The sequence below is a fragment of the Silene latifolia genome, chromosome 10, assembly GCF_048544455.1.
Source record: "Silene latifolia isolate original U9 population chromosome 10, ASM4854445v1, whole genome shotgun sequence".
Classification (NCBI taxonomy): Eukaryota; Viridiplantae; Streptophyta; class Magnoliopsida; order Caryophyllales; family Caryophyllaceae; genus Silene; species Silene latifolia.
The window spans coordinates 37,841,886-37,860,398 of NC_133535.1; the positions used below are offsets into that span (position 1 = coordinate 37,841,886).

General features: G+C 38.0%; 1 protein-coding gene across 4 annotated transcripts; it reads right to left on the minus strand.

Moving 5' to 3' along the window:
- Nucleotides 1-231: 231 nt before the first annotated feature.
- Nucleotides 232-18,325, minus strand: LOC141605509 (uncharacterized). 4 transcript variants are annotated; one of them, XM_074424318.1, is made up of 14 exons: nucleotides 17,845-18,325; nucleotides 16,563-16,653; nucleotides 15,374-15,620; nucleotides 15,146-15,187; nucleotides 12,798-12,869; nucleotides 12,533-12,668; nucleotides 12,231-12,388; nucleotides 11,109-11,193; nucleotides 9,566-9,774; nucleotides 7,549-7,710; nucleotides 6,780-6,929; nucleotides 4,675-4,935; nucleotides 3,978-4,253; nucleotides 232-930 (listed from the first exon to the last, which is right to left on the minus strand). In XM_074424318.1, exons 1-14 carry the CDS (start codon nucleotides 17,900-17,902, stop codon nucleotides 688-690), a joined length of 2,190 nt encoding a protein of 729 aa, XP_074280419.1. In that variant the 5' UTR covers nucleotides 17,903-18,325; the 3' UTR covers nucleotides 232-687. The 4 variants fall into 4 exon arrangements, with proteins under 4 accessions (XP_074280419.1, XP_074280420.1, XP_074280421.1 ...); XM_074424319.1 differs by having other exon boundaries at nucleotides 12,341-12,396; XM_074424320.1 differs by lacking the exon at nucleotides 7,549-7,710.
- Nucleotides 18,326-18,513: the final 188 nt, after the last annotated feature.

Below are 18,513 nucleotides of genomic sequence, written 5' to 3' on the forward strand. Positions count from 1 at the left end.
ATCAGCTTCATGTTCACTTCCCTGGATGCCAACTCCATCAAAGTATGTATATTCAAGTGGCGCGTATTCCGAGTGGCACTATTGAATTCATTGCCAGGATCGGACTCAGGCAAGCCCCCTTCATGCATGGACCAGTTTAGATTCTGATATTCAGACCTGGATCTGTAATAAGTCACTCCACCGCTACCTTTAACAAAAAATTCACCATACACTTGATTATCATACAATCAATTTTGTGTCTAGTTAAGTAATGACCTCTTGGAGAACACCAATCTCAATCTTACAATATTTGTATGGAACATTTGCCGATCACAAGACAGAACCACAAAGTGGTCAAAACTTCTATACAAGAAAAACAGGTGTCAATCTAGGCTACTGTCGATACAAAGCATATTGAAGAGTATAGGGTTGATCACGGCATCCCCAAAGCAGCACAAAACATTTAGATAACACCTTTTTATACATTGGGATGTACAAGCAGTGGCATGTCGGCACCCTTAACGGAACAACTCAGCACATTCTGAATCTAGCTACATGAGCCTACGTCACCAGGCCATTTTCGAAAGTGAGCAACGGCTCAACCAGAAAAACCAAGTTAGGATCCTCTGAATATGCCCATCTGATTTGGTTGGTTAGAAAGATTCCAGCAAAAACTAGTAACAAGAGAGTTGGCGATATGAATCTATGTCATATGTCCTCAGAATTGGAGCTATGTACCATATTGTGAAGTATTTTAGATAAACAGATCCAAGAGTTCTCGGGAATCTCACGGCTCGAATGATGCATCAGGGCTGACACTATTTCTAGAACAAAGTTATGGAACTCTGGTTTCACAGCCATACGCGCTAGCATTGCAATCCATGCCTCTGGAGACTTCTTTACAGCCTGCCACAAGTACTGGAAGCCATTCACTACCCTCCTCGTATGTTCCTGTTTCATTCAAAGTCATGCAAAGTTCAGGGCCTTTTTTTAGCTTGAATAAAGAAGACACTTGAGTAGCTAAAAGGATATTGTTGCTCAGCCTATCTCCAATACATGACTAACAAGATATTGGAAACTCATTACATGGATCCAAACAGTCTAAGGCAGCACAGACTAATGATAAAGGTACAAATGATTCCTGCAAAGTCCAGTATTACCTTGTTCATGATCAACCTCGGTTAGTTTCATCAAACTTACAAGCAATAATTTCCAGTTTCGACCCGAAGTTACCAAGCTCAGCTTATTTTATAAATTCCAGAACTCACGTTCCTTTAATGATTTACAAACGACTACTTAATGAGCCAGGTTCTTTGACAAGTTCACATCCAGCTAATTGGGCCTCTTTAACTAACCAATAACATAATATGCTTACAGACAAATTGAAAGTAAGCTGTACTTTAACGTAGTAAAATAGTTTTTGAGGAGTGCTTAAAGGACACTTTCCTAATAAACTTCTCAAAAGTATAGGAAAATTAATGTGAATAATCCCAAGTTTGGCAAATATTCCATTTTTAATCCCATGTTTGATCCTGCCAATATAATTAAGCGTTTTCATTACTTGCTCTGATTTTGGACCCTGAGCAACAGACATTACTAATGTAGTTAAATAAACCAATCTCTGCTGATACCAGTCTCCTCATTAACGCAGTATACTAAATTACCCTCTTCCCATCTCCACTCTTTTCATTAATCCAGTGATCCAGTCCACTAATAATTTCTCTTAAGTAATGCCTGTCTGTCGTAAGCAATTCGGATTTTTCAAACTATTGTCTTGGGATACAAAAATGCTAGTGTTTTCAGCTGGATAAAAAACGGATCCATTGGGTTAAGGTGGTCAGTTGCTGAAATTGACAGATAAACCCTATGTTAGTATACACATAAGAGCCTTATGAGGGTGTTTTGAATACTGAGAGGACAACTTTCAATGGGCCACTTTGCAATATCAGAAGACCAAACAAGAGAGCGAACCATTTAACCAATGGACAATACCGACACATAACTGATATAATTAATTTTGACCCATGGGAGTTGGGAGTATAGGATGCACTGAATCACGCCATGTCAATGTACACTTCGGCGATTCAAAACTGTTATCCCCATCAAAATTCATTATCACAACATTATAGACTGACATTTGCTATTCCACAGAAAATGAAAAGAAGACAGATAAATCCAACGATAACCACCTCAGTGCCTTAAGGGCTCACGTTAATTGTGGGGTTGGGGTGAGAGCAACCTTGCAAATGTGTCAGTGTACTCAGTAACATAGAGAGATCGAATGATACAAAATGAAAATTGAGTCGAGAATTGCTTTGAACGACTTCTACTTCACACTAAAAAAGAAGAGCAAGCAATTTAGTGACTCATTTTGCTTTATTCCATCATAATCAAGAACCAAAGAATAATGAGGAAGAAAAATAAGTCCAAAGCCAAAAGAATAGTTGAGGTCAGGTTAAATTTAATTTGATCACCAAAAAGTTATGCACGAGACTGAGGTTGGTCAGATAAGTTGTGTAATAGACAGCTAATACGTTGATTATTAGATGCTTCAAGGATATTCCCCCTTTATAATGGTGTCTTGGTTTAATGCATGTTTGCCTCTCTCACCCACTACGAAAAGAAAATTACACAGAATTAGTGTAATATTCATGTTGTTTATTTCGAAATACTAGGTTCTAATATACACACAAGCAACATGAGTATTACGCTCGTATCTCTTAAAAATCTCATTTTGTATGTAGTCGTGAAGCAAGCAAGCATTTAACCACAACTAGCATCATAGTGCATCCATTTTTTCATATATCTATTAGAGCCAACTTACCTGCCTTACTTGAAACTACCGAAAGAACATAGACTCAAATTCAGCCCGTTTCCCTCCATAGTTAATGGGAGTCATATACATGCTAAACGTAACTTGAGAAGTAAAAGCTGGAAAAGCTTCTGTTACAAGCCTAATTTCTCACCCATAGTTCATTTTTACCCTTCATTTCCACTCCCATCCCTGTTCTTACCTCCTCTTATAACCTACAGCAAATTAACATTTGGCAGAAGTTTACAACAACAACAACATCAGAGCCTTAATCCCAAAATGATTTGGGGTCGGCTGACATGAATCATCTTTTAGAACTGTCCATGGGTGAACGCACACCTCAAAATGCGAAAAAAAAAATAGAAAAGAAAAAGTGAAAGGGGAGTGAAACATAATACAAAAGCCAGGTAAATAAATAGGTTTTAAAATCGAAGTCTGGATTTCTTTTATAAAAACTTAGAATTTCAATCGAGAATAAAGATTAAAACGATTTTGAAAACCGAAGTAAAACTTAAGGGTCCGGAATACTAAAAAGTGAACCAAGTATTAATATATAAGAAAGTTGTTGGTAAAAAGGTGTAATAAATCCGAAAAGAACAAATAAATTTTTAAAAATTAAATAAAAACATTAAATATTTCAAATAACGTCAAATACTAAAAATCCAAATGTATCATTGCCCTCCATTGTGCCCTCTCCGTCACCATTCCCTCATCAAGCAAGAGAAATCTCAAATCGTGATGTATCACTCTCAGCCATGTCTGTTTTGGTCTCCCTCTACCCCTTGCAACCTTTTCTGTTCCCCAGCCTCCTAACTGGTGCGTCCATAGGTCTCCTTCTCACATGGCCAAACCATCTTGTCGGTTTTCCATCATCTTGTCCTCTATTGGCGCCACTTTCACCTTTTCCCTAATCACCTCATTCCTTAATTTGGAATAAGTTTAACTTAAAAAAATACAGGGAAGCGAACGAAAGAAAAAAGGGGAAATATCACTGTCCACAATTATCTAAATGATGTACACCAGAGTAAACCATGCCTCCTATGAGAATATCAACTTTTTATTTCTTGGTTAAACCAACTAACAGTCCACAAAAAAAATTGATGCCCAACACACGCGAGGAGTAGAGACACGTAAACAACGTCACATCGCAGGATAAGAAATAAAGAGGCCAATGAACTAAACTTACCTCAGACATTGATGTCTTCCTCTCATAGAAGTCGTCATTGAACTTGTGAACTACTTCCTCTAGCAGGAATGCATCCGCTGCTTTGAGTATGTCTCGTGTGAGATGCAAACGCACCCTCAAACCTTTACCAGATAGTATAAATAAGAATAGATCTTCAGTAGCTGCAACAACAGATCTCATATCAAAAGACTTCCATCTCACAGGGATCGAAGATTCTTGTTCAAAATTAGGACGTGGCTCAGCTGAGTCTGAAGCCTCTTCAGATATTGCCGCAATCTGTAGTAAAATGAAAGCACAAGGCAGCATCAAGATTTGAACACAGAGAGAAAATATAGGAAGACGTCAAAGTGCAGAAATAAGTTAGAAGTGTTTAAAACTGATCTTAAGGACAGTTCAGAAAGTATGTGCAGAGCACTAAAAATTCAAATGCAAACCGAATTCCTGGGATGACTATCTTTCATCTTTCATATTATGCTCTTTAATTGAAATAAAGTAATCTCTCAATAAAAACCTCAACAATGGCGCACTGCTCAGTGCTCACGCATATACATACAGATGGTATACTATAGAGGCAATCTTGGTATTACAATTGGAGAGACATTATACAGATCATGAACAACAAATAAATCCGAGAGAGAGAGAGGGATTGATAAACATACACATAAAAATACAACAATGCAAAAATCGGATTACATACCAAACGCTCAAGACGGTTCCACCTGATCGACCCATCATTACGAATGAGCAGTTCTCTCAAAATTTTCCTCATATCAGGACTTGGGTCTGCCAAAAGCCTCCCAATAACAAATGGATATGCACTTTCAACCACTTTGAAATCTGGGTCCAAGGCTTTAGCTGTTCCTTCCAATGATCCCAATGCTCTTATCACCAAAGCATAGTCAGGAGGCAGGGAGAAATTAAACTCATACATCACATCATACAGCTGGTTCAGTATACTCTGTTATCCAATATAGAAAGCAAAAATTAACAAACGGAACTCCGTCCTTCAGAGACTAACAAAAGGAACTTCAATCCATCAGAGACTAGAAGCAAAAATTAACAAACGGAACCCCGTCCATACGAGACTAAGAAAAGGAACTTCAATGCAGCAGAGACTAGAAGCAACAGAAACGGGAGTAGAAAATATCAGTAAAGAGTCATATGGCACCCCAATAGTCCTCTACAGAGCTTAGTTAGACAAAGTAGGATAATTTACATTATTTCCAATGGAGCCAAATACTCATCATCTTTGGGATTATGATGGAACAAGCAAAATGGCTCATTAAAGTGGCTACGCTTCTTTCTATGTGAAGTAGTAGTTCTTTCATGCAGTTCTCAACGCAGTGTTCATCTTGGATCATTCGGAAACAGCCTCTTTGTGTTAACAAAGGTAAGGCTGCATGCATGCGACCTTCCCTACCCCGCAATTTGCTAAGAAGCAAGGAGCTATTAAGGCACTGGAGTGGGCAATGGGGTACTGTTGTCATTATTATTACAGAAATGGACTTCTCATGGTAGTGGCCTCTAAACTCTCGACGTACACGAAATGCAGGGTAGGAGAAGGGAACATCAAAACATACTGGTAATCAAATACAAGCACTGCAGAATAGTGAAGTCAATCGCAAGTCACAACAGTATTACCCAAGCAATAACAACAATACAAGAACATTCTTTCTAGGCACTGCAGAACAGTGAAATCCCTTGCAACAGCGTTACAATAACAACAATATACATGAAGATCTTTGCTACAATCTTTTCCCTGATTTCTATTGTTTTTAGAGTAGCATAAGCAACAAGGGATCTCTATCTAAAACCCTCATGGTCACGGGATTAAAAAGCTTTCTTCTTTCACCTAGTGGATTCTTGAGCAGGTTGCCTGACAGACTCTTTCTCATTTAGTCCCTCCATTCTCTTTTTCCTTTCGATCCTCGTTTACCCACTTTTAAAGACAACCAATACTTCAGTTTTAAAAGGCATAAGGTGAACCAAGACCATGAGGGCCTGTTCCGACAAGGCGCAACCGCACAAAACACATGGCTCGTGCACATACAGCGCACTGTTTTTACAGATAAGTTCGTCTTTTTATAATGAAGCTTTGTGCAATGATACAGTTTCGGGATTTCAAAGAGGGTTAACATGTCAAGGCATAAAAACTAGGTATAAATGTATAATGGAGCAAAGGGAAAGGCATAATAAAAAAAACCTCAAAGAAAAAAAAAAAAAAAAAAAAAAAAAAAAAAAAAAAAAGGGAAACTGCAAACTAGAGAGCATCATTTGCTATGTTGAATGCAAAAGGGCACACTAGGCGTTTTGGTTAGCTTTGCGCTTACACGCGCTCAAGGTGGACTTTTAAAAACTAAGAACCCATATTAAAACACAAAAATTGCAAGTGGGTAATTGCGTCAGGAAAAAGGCAAACTCAATAAGACTACTAACCCCACTATAACCACTACCATTGGAACCATTACCACCAGACTTACCCCATCATCAATTTTTTCGTGCAACCAAAATTTCATTAGATGAGACATTTGTCGACAACTACTAGTAAGAAGTTAGTTATTGCAAACAAAAATGGTTGTTTGGTTTGTAAATCAGCAAAACAAAATTCGATGTTTGCTGATTTCATTTTTAAACATCTCAGTATGGATACTTGATAACTTGATATCCACCTTTCTGGTTGCTGATTTCATTTTTAAATGCAAGGCTTCATTGTACTACACCCACCGAATTGGATACAAAATTGAGCAAATTGCAAATTTGAATTACGTATCTGTAACCCTGAATAATACCAAAAAAAATGACCTGGAAATCTCGAGATTGCCTGGTTCCATCACCAAAAGATGTTTGCAATGCATCAGAAACCAGTATTATATCCACGCCTTCAGGGAGGAATCCCAAGGACAGAAAATCATTTGCCAAACCCAGTGCATCACGGTTAACAAAGTGCACAAGCTGCAATACCGGAAAAAAAATGAAAAATAGTCAGTATAATCATCATAAATCACACAATGAACTGGGTGAATAAGTAAACAGAATTGAATGAAATAATAGAAATAATAGATGCCAGCAGCTAAACATCGCAGCAGAGACAAATTTCTATGTTTAATACCCGGAAAAGAAACTTCAACGATTTTTCTAAACTTTTTTGTTTGGGAGTAAGTGAGCAGCCTTCTTACAGTCCACAAGTACAAATAAGAATCATAAAATTTCAATCTAATTATCTCTGGAAGACAAAGTGCTAAAGTTGTCAGTCTTCCAGAGAAACTTAAAATTATACACCTCGTGCTCACAATCACAGTACAAATAAGAATCATAAATGTGCATTTTTTTGTGACATAAGGAAGGCGGTTAACGTAAATTTAGTTTTGCATATAATCATGCCTCTGGTATAGGCCTTAGCTTTGAAAGCATCAGCTGTATAATCATGCCCCTTTACATTTTGGGTAATAGCAGAGAGGGGGGACTCGCAAAGTTTTGTTCAGCTTTAAGATCTCGAAATCATTTTGTAACATGTCCTCAGAAATATTTAATCACACCCAAGTGCTCCCAGAGTAAGTTCACTGTATCATACCACTTGAATGAGACCAACTCGATAGTGACGCGGTATGTTTCCCATCATTCCAAAGTCAAAATATGCGAGAGATCCATCATCTGTAGCGACAAGATTTCCAGGATGAGGGTCAGCGTGGAAGAAACCCACCTCAAGCAATTGCCTCAAAGAGCAGTACAACCCCTGAGTAGAAAAGGGAGCTAAATTAACAAACAATACATTTAAGCTGCCCTTTCTGATGAATAGAATATTTAAAGCCAATAGCAAATGCAAGCTTGAAGTAGCCAAAGACTTGCAATTCTTTGACATTAAGAAATGAGAGAGCAGATAAAGTGGCTCATGAAATGATAAAAGATATTTCACACCTACTTTTGCAGAGCAACATTGCTCAATCTACATGATACAAGTACAACACTTTCAGGTCATAGGGTAGACTTGGTTTTGTCCTTCAAGATAATGGACCATTTACAAACATACTAAGTCTGGCTAGGAAGGAAGGAGAAGAAAGTTTTTTTGGTGCTGCGCTTTCACTGGACCATTCATGTTATTTTGGTTGGAGAGAAACTCTCTCACGTTCTTTAAGAATTCAATTTACAGTTTTCCTTCGGGAGAGGGTCATTCATTTAGCCTCTTTGAAGGCAATAACAATGGGAGCTTCTAGGGGAATCTCGGTCATTATTTAACACGGAAAAATTTGCACGTTGTGCTCTTATTTTTTGGTGTTGGCCAGGAGTATCGCCTACCAACAGCGGAGGCAATCTCCCTTGGGGTACTGAAGGAACTTAATGGGTAGACCCCTCCCAGGTTTGGATTTTTCATTCGCAAGAGCCGGGAATCGAACCCCTGGCCACTTCCTTAAGAGATGAGAGCCCTTACCAATCACACCAACCAACGTTGTGCTCTTATGAGGATGCATTATCCTAATCCCTTGTATTTCTGTTGATTCATTAGTACTCACTCCCTCCTATTCACTCATTTCTTCCCTTTTCTTTTGTGCATAAGAATTAAGGAATGGAATAAAAAATGAATAAAGGTAAGGAATCTGGGGACAGAAATGAGTGGACCAATGAGGTTGGGTTAATGAGTGGCAACTGGTGTAAAACACAAAAATAGACAAGGACTACTTGTTCATTTTACAACTAAAAAAGATCCCAAAAAGGGAAAGAGGGAAGAAAACCTGAATAAAGAGAATAAGGAAAGAGGGAAGAAATAGGTGAATAGGAGGGAGTACTATTTTTTCATGTTAAAAAAAGTAGCTCAGGAAACCGTCAAGCATGGTTTTAAATCTCGGCCGAGTTGTATCGGATTTCACTCTACCGATACAAGATATCGCCCTAGAATCACCGAGATTCACCGCGATCCATCCCCGACGGCCGATTAAGGACCGGTTATACCGCTACCGCACTACGACAGTACGACCGATACGAGATTTAAAACCATGCCGTCGAGCTTTCATTCATTGAGAAATAAAAGATGAACCGCCTTCATCATCACGAGTCTACCAAAACAGGCCTCTCTATTATAACTGCAGTAGGGCCACATTCATCTAAACCCTCTGCAGGTTTAATCAAGAGCCTCTTCAGAGCAGCTGGAGAATGGTTGTGGTTCTCTGAAGTGCAGTTAATATACAAACTATCCAAATCTAGCAGATGACCTCATGACAACCCAAAGTCAGCTTATCATTAGACACTAATATTTTCTGAATTTCGTACAACAATTATGCCGGCTGCTGGAAGCAGTAGAGCTTGGTTTAGTGTTGAACATGCCAAGCATGTGTACATCAATCAACACAAAAAGGGAAAAGAAAAAAGAGAAAAAAAATAAAAACAGAAAAGGCTTGTTATAGGCTTTTGAAATATCAAGAGTAGCACTCGACTCAGTTAACAAACAAAAGCCTAAGTTATTATAACTTATTTTTCTTCTTTCAAAGATCTATAAAGAACAATTTTCAGTCCCATCTTGCAGACTGTGGTTGACTGCCAAGAGAAACACTATAAACATGAATTACAACTAATCAAGCCTCTAATTTGGCGAATACCTGATCAACTAGCTCTTTGCGATTCAACTGGACCTTTGCCAGTTTCTTCTCATCTGTGAGCTTGATTCCGTTGATCCATTCCATCGTAAGCACTGCTTTTCGAGTGTACTTCCAATATATCTTGGGAACTCTAATAAGGCCATGCCCTTTGTGTGTCGGATAATCCCTATCCGTGGCCTGATTATTGTTTCTCCCATGATCTACGCCATCTAGAATCCAGATCAACAAAAACTTTACACAAGAAAATAGTATTGAACAGCAGGTCACAAGCAAGGACAAGGGCAGTCAGCACAATACCCTTCATGTAATGCACTTGTGCATATAAAAAGGTGGATAAAAGACAGTTCACTTAATGATCATGTGCATAAATTGAACAGCCGAATAGGTAATTTTCAGTATTTCACTAGAAACTTTACCACAGATGACATGACATTGTAGTACCTAGCATCCGGTAACCGTTCAATTTTTTATTTCTATTGGATATTCAATATTGATAGAAGAGCAAGCCAGACACAAGGTAACAAGCCTCAACAAAACCATGAAGCAATTCTCTTTAAAAGCTGAGAAAAATAAGCACCATTCCACACGCAAGACTTGACACCAACTATACATATCCTCAAAGAATGAAAGTTTGGGTTCAAAATAAGAGGAAACTTTTCCACAAATTCCATAGGATCTTTGCTCCATACCCACACTACAAAGAAGCCAATAGTAGTTATGGTGCTGTCATCCATGCTTCATTATCTCAAGTCAAACAAAAAACATAGGCCATAAAGAGAGAAAAATCATGCTTCCTCCTCCTCAAGCTACAAACAACACCAACTTGGTGAAGAGATGTTTATCCTTTGTTTCTCAGTAAACCCTAGTGAAAATATTCTCTAAAACAAAGGGTTTGAGGAGGGAAGGGAGAAGGTTGGAGGGGAATGAAAGGGGAAGAGGAGTGGGGCGGTGTCATTTTCCTTCCAAATATTTTCTGTGCTGACAGGATATAATTGGGATTTTAGAAGAGAAAATTGATCCCTCCATTTCCCTCCATTCCAATTTGCTTACCAAACAAAGGGAATTGTTTCCCACCTCCTTCCATCAAAGCAAAGGGTAAAACAATACCTCCGCAAAAAAAAAATCTCACGTCGTCAAGTCCCAAACAGCCCTATGAGGGACACCATTCTAAAGTTCAAAATTGCTAACCGGCAAGACGCCGTTCCTATTTTCACTCAAAACATCACATCCACCCCTAATCAAATAAAAATAAGAATCAAAGTCAGAGAAATGGCCAAAAGTTATCTGTATTCACCTAAAAGTAAGAAAATGTTGAACTGAGCTGATTGATCTCCACCCTATATAACTACTAAAACACGATGACGGAGTTATATGGTTTCAATACACTACACTAAACTGAAATGCAAGCATTGACATTAAAATGAACGCTGCTAAACTTGAAACATAAAAAAAACCCCAACTCCATAGAACGAATAAAAACGTATGAAAAGTATGCCCGAGAACATTGAACCAAAGAGAAAAGTAGAGAAATTTTTGGACTTACCAGAGTATGTGCCATACAAAGAAGCAAAGCGCTCAGCGTTTTCTCCTTCTAAGATGTAATCTATCTCTTCAAACATGTGTCTAACCTATCCAGGCAACAAAACAACTCTTATTAGTGTCAGCAAGATTGTCCACAAAAAGTACTAGTAGTACACAACACATCCCTCCCTCCAATCTGGATAATATATAAAGCTGATTGGCAAAGAAAACCAGTTTCAAAAGCAATTATGGTTTAATGTCCAAGCAGCAATCCTTAATTCCTTATTATCAAATATTGTTATGAGTGAGGAAAGAAATTCAAAGTCTTCAATATCTGACGTTTAGCGGATGGCGCCTTTAGGAACTTGGTGGTGTTCATGAGAGGAGAGGAGCAAAAAATATTTTGAGAGAGGAGCATCATTATTAAAGTGTTAAATTAACCTTAACGAGGTTTATAGTTGATATATAGCTAGAGTTTGATGTTAAATATAGAGACACGATTGTAGCCATTTGTTGATAATATTATGAATGATATCAAGGGCATGATTTTTTTCAACGACCGTCCTTCATGAAAATCCTAACAAAAAGCATCCAATTCTGGATAGCTAAAGTTTAGCATTACTCCTGAAAAAAAGATGTACCATTTGTCGATAAAATAATGCCTGATGCCCTTAATTCATGTTTTTTGTTGCTTTTTTTTTTCAACTTTCTAAAGTGGCCCTAATACATGTGTTGCCCAATCACGAAGCGAATCACCAATGCTAGTAGAGAACACAGCTCCATATTGTCATGGCTCTCAATGTTTTGGAATATCTTACAATTTATGTCCAACCACAAGAACCATTGGTGGATAATGATCACAGCACAAGATGTCCAACATTACATATCCCTCTACTCAACACGTCCAAAAGTAACATAACAGACACATAAAATACCCAAATAGCCACTAGCCAAAACAAAAGACAGATCCGTGATTATTCATTACTTCTCCGGATAAGGCATGAAAGCAAAGTATCCAAATATGAAGTATGAACCTAATTTCCTATGACGAGATGACATAATAAGATTTATTTTATTTCATAGAATCCCTTATAATTGCATAAACAGATAGATGCCTTTTCATATTAAGAAATAGACATCTCACCATCTCATTGACTGCAACTAAGAGATCCTTGCGAGCCTTCGCAAAACGTTTCAATTGGCCACCTATCATGTGAAATAGTAACGCGTCAAGGGTCAACGACAAAGACATACCAGGCCTCTGCACCTTGACAGCAACCAGCTCTCCTGAATGCAAATGAGCTGCACCACTTGAAGGAAATATTTAAAAATTAAAACCCTCCAAGATACACAGATTACAAATAATAAGAACATGATTCACAAGTCTCCATTCAGCAGTTACAAAATAAATACAACTATCAATCCAATCATCAGGAACTTTCAAACCTTTATAGACCTGCCCCAAAGAGGCTGCGGCAATGGGCTCTTGGCTCATGTCCGCAAAGATTTCTGACACGGGACCGCCTAGCTGGGTTTCTATAGATCTCATCGCGACAGAAGTTGGAAAAGGAGGTATTTGGTCCTAAGTATATGAAGACACGAATTAATGCAAGCCGAGTCCCAGAATGATGGAATTGTCATTATGACTACATGAAATAATATCATTGAAAATTACCCTAAAAAGAATCACAGAAATAGTGAGAACTTAAACCTGCAATTTAGAAAGCTCTTGGCAGTATATCGTCGGTAAAATATCTGGCCTTGTGCTCAGCGCCTGACCAAGCTGTGGATACAAAGAAACAATCAAACTTACAGCCTAGATACAAGTTTAAAACTTTTACCATGCATATATTTCACAAATCCTCAATCAAGCATCAGCAAATTTCTCTACCTTAAACCATGAAAACGGGTCTGGACCACCCCCATAAGGATGAGAAAGAGCCCACTTCATAATCCCAACAAGTTTCCATCCTAAAACCAATTGGTGATAGGTGAAGTAGCTCCTTGGTTTATAAAGTAGTGAACTCCCTCTTCATTTTGTCAATGTGGGACACTGACATGTGGAAAAAGTGGTAAACCACGCAACAGGAGCTCCTAACACTCTGCATCTAGCCAGGCAGTGAAACGAAAGGTACATTACCCTAAAACGAACATAATTGAACACTTTAAGTGCCTAGTCGTCAAAATACATGGACTCATTGAGTAGTTTAGACCCACCAGAGGCAAATTCATAAGCTTAGTGTTTGTTCAAGAGAGCGCCAATAAAGAATCTTCGCTTTATAATTGTAATGAACCAAAAGTTCAATCCACCAATAAGCCATGCTAAGTGTCACTGTGCCAACAGCCTGTAACACAACCTTTCTCAAACTCCTCTTAAGGGTTCCAAAGGCTAGAACTTCTAGAGAAGCATAGCATTTAGGGGGTGTTTGGTTGAGTGTTTTGGATGGAATGGATTGAGTCCATTTTAGTGTTTGGTTGGGTGACATTTTGGAATGGAGTTTTTGGAATGGAGTTAGATATATCTCATTCCCTACTCTCTACCCAAGTTTCCAACTCCATTCCCCTCTATGTATAGAAGATTACCAACCAAACAATTATGAAGTGGACAAGTGGTATGGGTATCTAAATCCATACCTCCCAAGTAAAAAACTCCAATCCATTCCATTCCACCATAATGAACCAAACCACCCCTTAGAGAGTCGGATAATGTTTGAGGCTGCCAGAAATGATATCTTGCACAATTACTTTTCATTATGTGTGATTAAATAATTAGCGTATATTGGTGTACTAAGTCCACCAATAATTTTCATTTATCTCAAAAACTCAGAATCACACCTCAAGTAAATGTCTCCTCCACCGTGTGGATATTTTCACACGCAGTTAACAAACGGGTATCAACAGATGTCGACCTATAACAGCAACAACATAATTTGAGTCCCAAAACAAATTTAGGATCACTAGAGGTCCAACAACAGCAACAGTGAACCTTGGGTTAAAGTTTCTAGAGGTGCTTAATTTGTGGAAGTTGTTCTCGTGGAGGAACCAATTCAAGATGATCGTGATACGCATCAAAATGAGACTAAGGGCTTGTTTGGATAGCAAAATAGGAGGGAAAGGGAGGGGAGGGGGATAGAGGGAAAGGAAAGGGAGGGGAGAGAAGGGGAGGGAGAATAGGAAGTGGTTGTTTGGATACATTTTCCCTCCAAATCTTTCCTATGTTGGAGAGATTTTGATTGACCTTGGAGAAAGGAAAATGAATCCCTCCAAATCTCTCCCCCTCCATTTCTCTTTACCAATATTTCTTATCCAAACAAAAGATTTTAAATCTCTTACTCTCCCTCCCTTTCCTTTCTCTCCAAATCTCTCAATCCAAACACACCCTAAGGGCAGCTTAGTAATTTATCTCTTTCATTACTTATTCCCCAAGCTAGTTAGACTATAAAGTATAAATAGTTGGGTTAAGTGTAATGCAATTATCATCAATGAAATATCAATTTTCTTACTTTAATTCTCTGTTTACTATTTCAAGTTAGAAACCAAGTACTCTTTCTTTTCCCAGAGTACTGCATTTCTTACTCATTTGGGTGTCTATCAATAATCATATTGAGCAGCTTTTCTCTATCATTTTTCACCATGTTCCTTTACAGTTTTATTGATATCACTTCATTATTTTGGATTGTAACATTTGGTATCAGAGCTAAAGATCCTCTTGACCTATTTCTTACAAAAAAAAAAATTCATTGATGATAATTGCATTACACTTAACCCACTTATTTATAGTCTAATTAGCTTGGGGAATAAGTAATGAAAGAGAAAAAGTACTAAGCTGCCCTTAGTCTCATTATACATATAGGCAAAGGTATCGCTGCAGTTTGACATTTTATAGTTCTCTGCTTTTCTCAACTACATGAATAATAATAAGTAGATGAAAATGCAATCAAAATTATAGTTTTAACAACTACAGCTTAAGGGTGACAAAATAACTGAAGCTGTTATGCCCGTTAGAAAAACAGTTTCCATGCATGTGATGCAACAATAAGAACAGAAGAGAATACTTGCCTTTATATAGAATGGCCCCAACTGTATCAGAGTTTCACAGAACTGCAAGAAATTCCATTCTGGCTTAGAATGGCTCAAAGGTACAACTTTTAAAAGATATACTAAAAAACCACACATAGGCAATGCACCATGATGATACATGCTGTGTGGAATGTTAAGTTGTTTACTGTATTCTGCATTCAACTGCAGAGTAATTTATCAAATGGCGCTCGAAATAACAGAACTCGCCTTAGCAGCACGCTTCCGTATATCATGAACGAAAAGTTGCCAAATAGATAGCTTCAGCACATAGAATGAGATTACAGCTGCTCTGAACAAAGCCAAGAACGGACCAAATCGATAAACGACAGAAACACTTCTGGAGCTGTAAGCCCCTAGCACATGTCCAAATTCATCCTCCAATGATTCCTTCCTCTTCTTTGCATACTCCGCTGATGGCCTCTCACCGTGTACGCTACTAAAGTTGGTTGAAGAACTGCAGCAAAAAACCTCTAAGATACCAAATAAACAAACACTCATTTTTGAAATAAAAGGTCCTTGATGATTGTATATATGCAGTCTCTTCTAATTGGGAGGAAGGTGGTGCAGAAATTTGCCTCATGATTGTGGTAGATTTAAATGAAGTGCAGCTAAAGAGTGATAAAATAGAATCATGATCTAATGTAAGCAGATCAGGCAGCAAAATAAGGACCCAATGTAGGTTTGTAAAAAAGGGTTGTCCAAGGCTTTGAGACGCATCTTCCAAAGATGCAAGATGGACAGGCCAGGTAAAGGACTGACAGCAGATGCTAGGGGATAAGCAGAGTAAGACCGCTGAAGGGTAATATAAGATAAATAAGGCATGCCGTCCATATTAGATAAGATACTCTAAGGCTGGTCGGCTGACAAACCAAAAACATTGCCTATGTGCGGTAGAGCCTCAAAGGCTCATTCCATTGCGAGGCAAAGGGTCAGATATAAACAACCCTACCACACCACAGTGAACAAAACACGCAGAGGCTATTCCAGATGACACGTTATGAAAATTGCCTCAAGAACTAAGGAGCGCAGACAAAAAGTGAGCCTCTTTCTCTTAATCCATCATATTCCTAAGCCAAAATAGTCTTAATTCACCCCTGAAATGTCTATAAAAAAAATTCAATACGATTTGGCCCCCGAAGCTATTAAATCCCTTAATATTTTTGCACACACCATCAGAAATGTCAAATAATAGGCATCATCTGACAAGAATCCTATTTAATGTGATCACTTTCGCTTCAATTGACTGTCAGGAGATACATTTAGTGACATCGCATATTCAACCAAATTAATAATTAATAATAATAATTTTGAATTAAGGTACAAATGGATTTCTTAAATAATTCCCTTCCTTGCAAGCCAGTGGTAGGAAATATAAACGACTCAGAAAGGTACTCACAATCTTTTTTGCAGAATACTGGACAAAAACCCTACATCTTTGTTTACTCGGCTTGCAAATAACATATATCTTGAGGCTCCACTACTCCATGCTGCAAAATGAAAGAAGTATACCACTCAGACAAGAAATAATATAGTACAGTGTAGCAGAATGTATTGTGGATAATAGGTCAAGGGACAGGCATATATAAAAGTATATAACGATCACAATTATTCAGAAAACGAGAAGTTCAAATGCTCAATATCTGTCCATCCATCTTTCTAGCACACGAATAGTTTTTTAAAAAAAAATCACACCCCCGCACAATTTCACCCAGAGCCATTTATGACTATCGGCCCAAGATCATCACAAACGATCATCACAAGGAAATGTGAGTCGGGTACCTCAAAAATATACAGAGGTGAAGAGTTCTCAAGACAAAAAGCTAATATTTCCTGGGTGAAAATATCTATTAGAAAAAAAGTAAATCAAACAGGACCTAAGAGTAGCAGTGAACTTTGTGATAATGGTGACCATTTGGGGGAGTAAGATACAGAAACATCTGTATAACGTTCCTTGTTTTTAAAACAGTAAATCAAACAGATTAACATTTACTTCAGAAGAGGGGTTCGGAAGAAGAGTCATTACTGCGTATAGCTTATAGGCTTCTCCAAAAATGTACTCCGTAGATCATATAAAACGATAAGTATAAGAACTCGTATCTAATGGTTTTTGATACAGCAAAACGGCTTCCTTATACATAGTGATCTCGTGAATGACTCCATATTCAATACGACATTCAAACTACACCTCGATGAAGATCATACCCATAACACAAATTAAATTATTAGCACTCGGGCAACAAGAACAAGTTGGCTTTAGCACAAGCAAAATCAAACTGCCACCACCGAGCAATGTTGCCATAATCATTTGGCACCACGCGTAGTCGAGAAGGGCGAGACATAAATCAAACTACCACCACAAAGCAATAACTAAATTTGCTTGACCAAATAAGCTCTAGTTTGATTTCCTATCCTACCTAATTCGATAACACGAGAAGGGCAATTCATAAACTTTCAACATAGCACATTGGCATTGTCAATTCACACAAAATATCGATACTAAGCGATAAAAAATGGAGTAATAAAACGTGATCAGTATTATTGAATTCTACGAACAAGTTACTAAAATTGGATAATGTCAAAAACCCAGAATTATAAAATCAAAATTGGCATGCATTGCATTGCATCCAACAATCAAAACGTAGAAAATGGAATTTAAAAGAAAAAAAACGAAGAGGTACCTGTAGAACGCAGCTTTGCATGGCGATAGTAACGGAGAACAGCGAGGGAATTCCTCATTGATAGAAACCCAGCACAGTAGAATAGAAGGAGAGATGGTGGGACGTGAAAGAGGTTGCAGAGATATGCACACCAGGTGTTCGACGAAATGCGGGAAAGAGAAATTGTGGTGTGCGGAAAGTGAGTTAGAGAGGAAATGGTGAATCAGAGGAGGGCGGTGCATTTCTGCATCCTCTAGAGATTGACACGTAGTGGGTGCTCCGTGTTGAGTAGACACACGCCACGTTTGCCGTACTTGCCGCCTCTTCCGCTACTCTTTCACAGTTTTAAGTTTTAACCGTGGGTTGATCTTCCTTTAGACCATCCCCAAGCAAAGGTCACGCTAATTAGGTCATGATCCGATTTTACTCTTAATCCTACATTATTAACCTTGACCAATTTTCACCCTCCCAAACAGAAGGTCGCGACCTAGGTCATCAACCCAATCATTATCCAATTTACAATATTCCAAATTATTTTCCACATTCTCTACCCCACTTTTCTCTCTCTTACTTTTACAATTATTTATCCTAACATTTTATAAATATATTATTTATCTATTATTTATAAATATATTATTTATCTATTATTGTGAATATCATTTTCCACATTATTTATCCTAACACTTTACG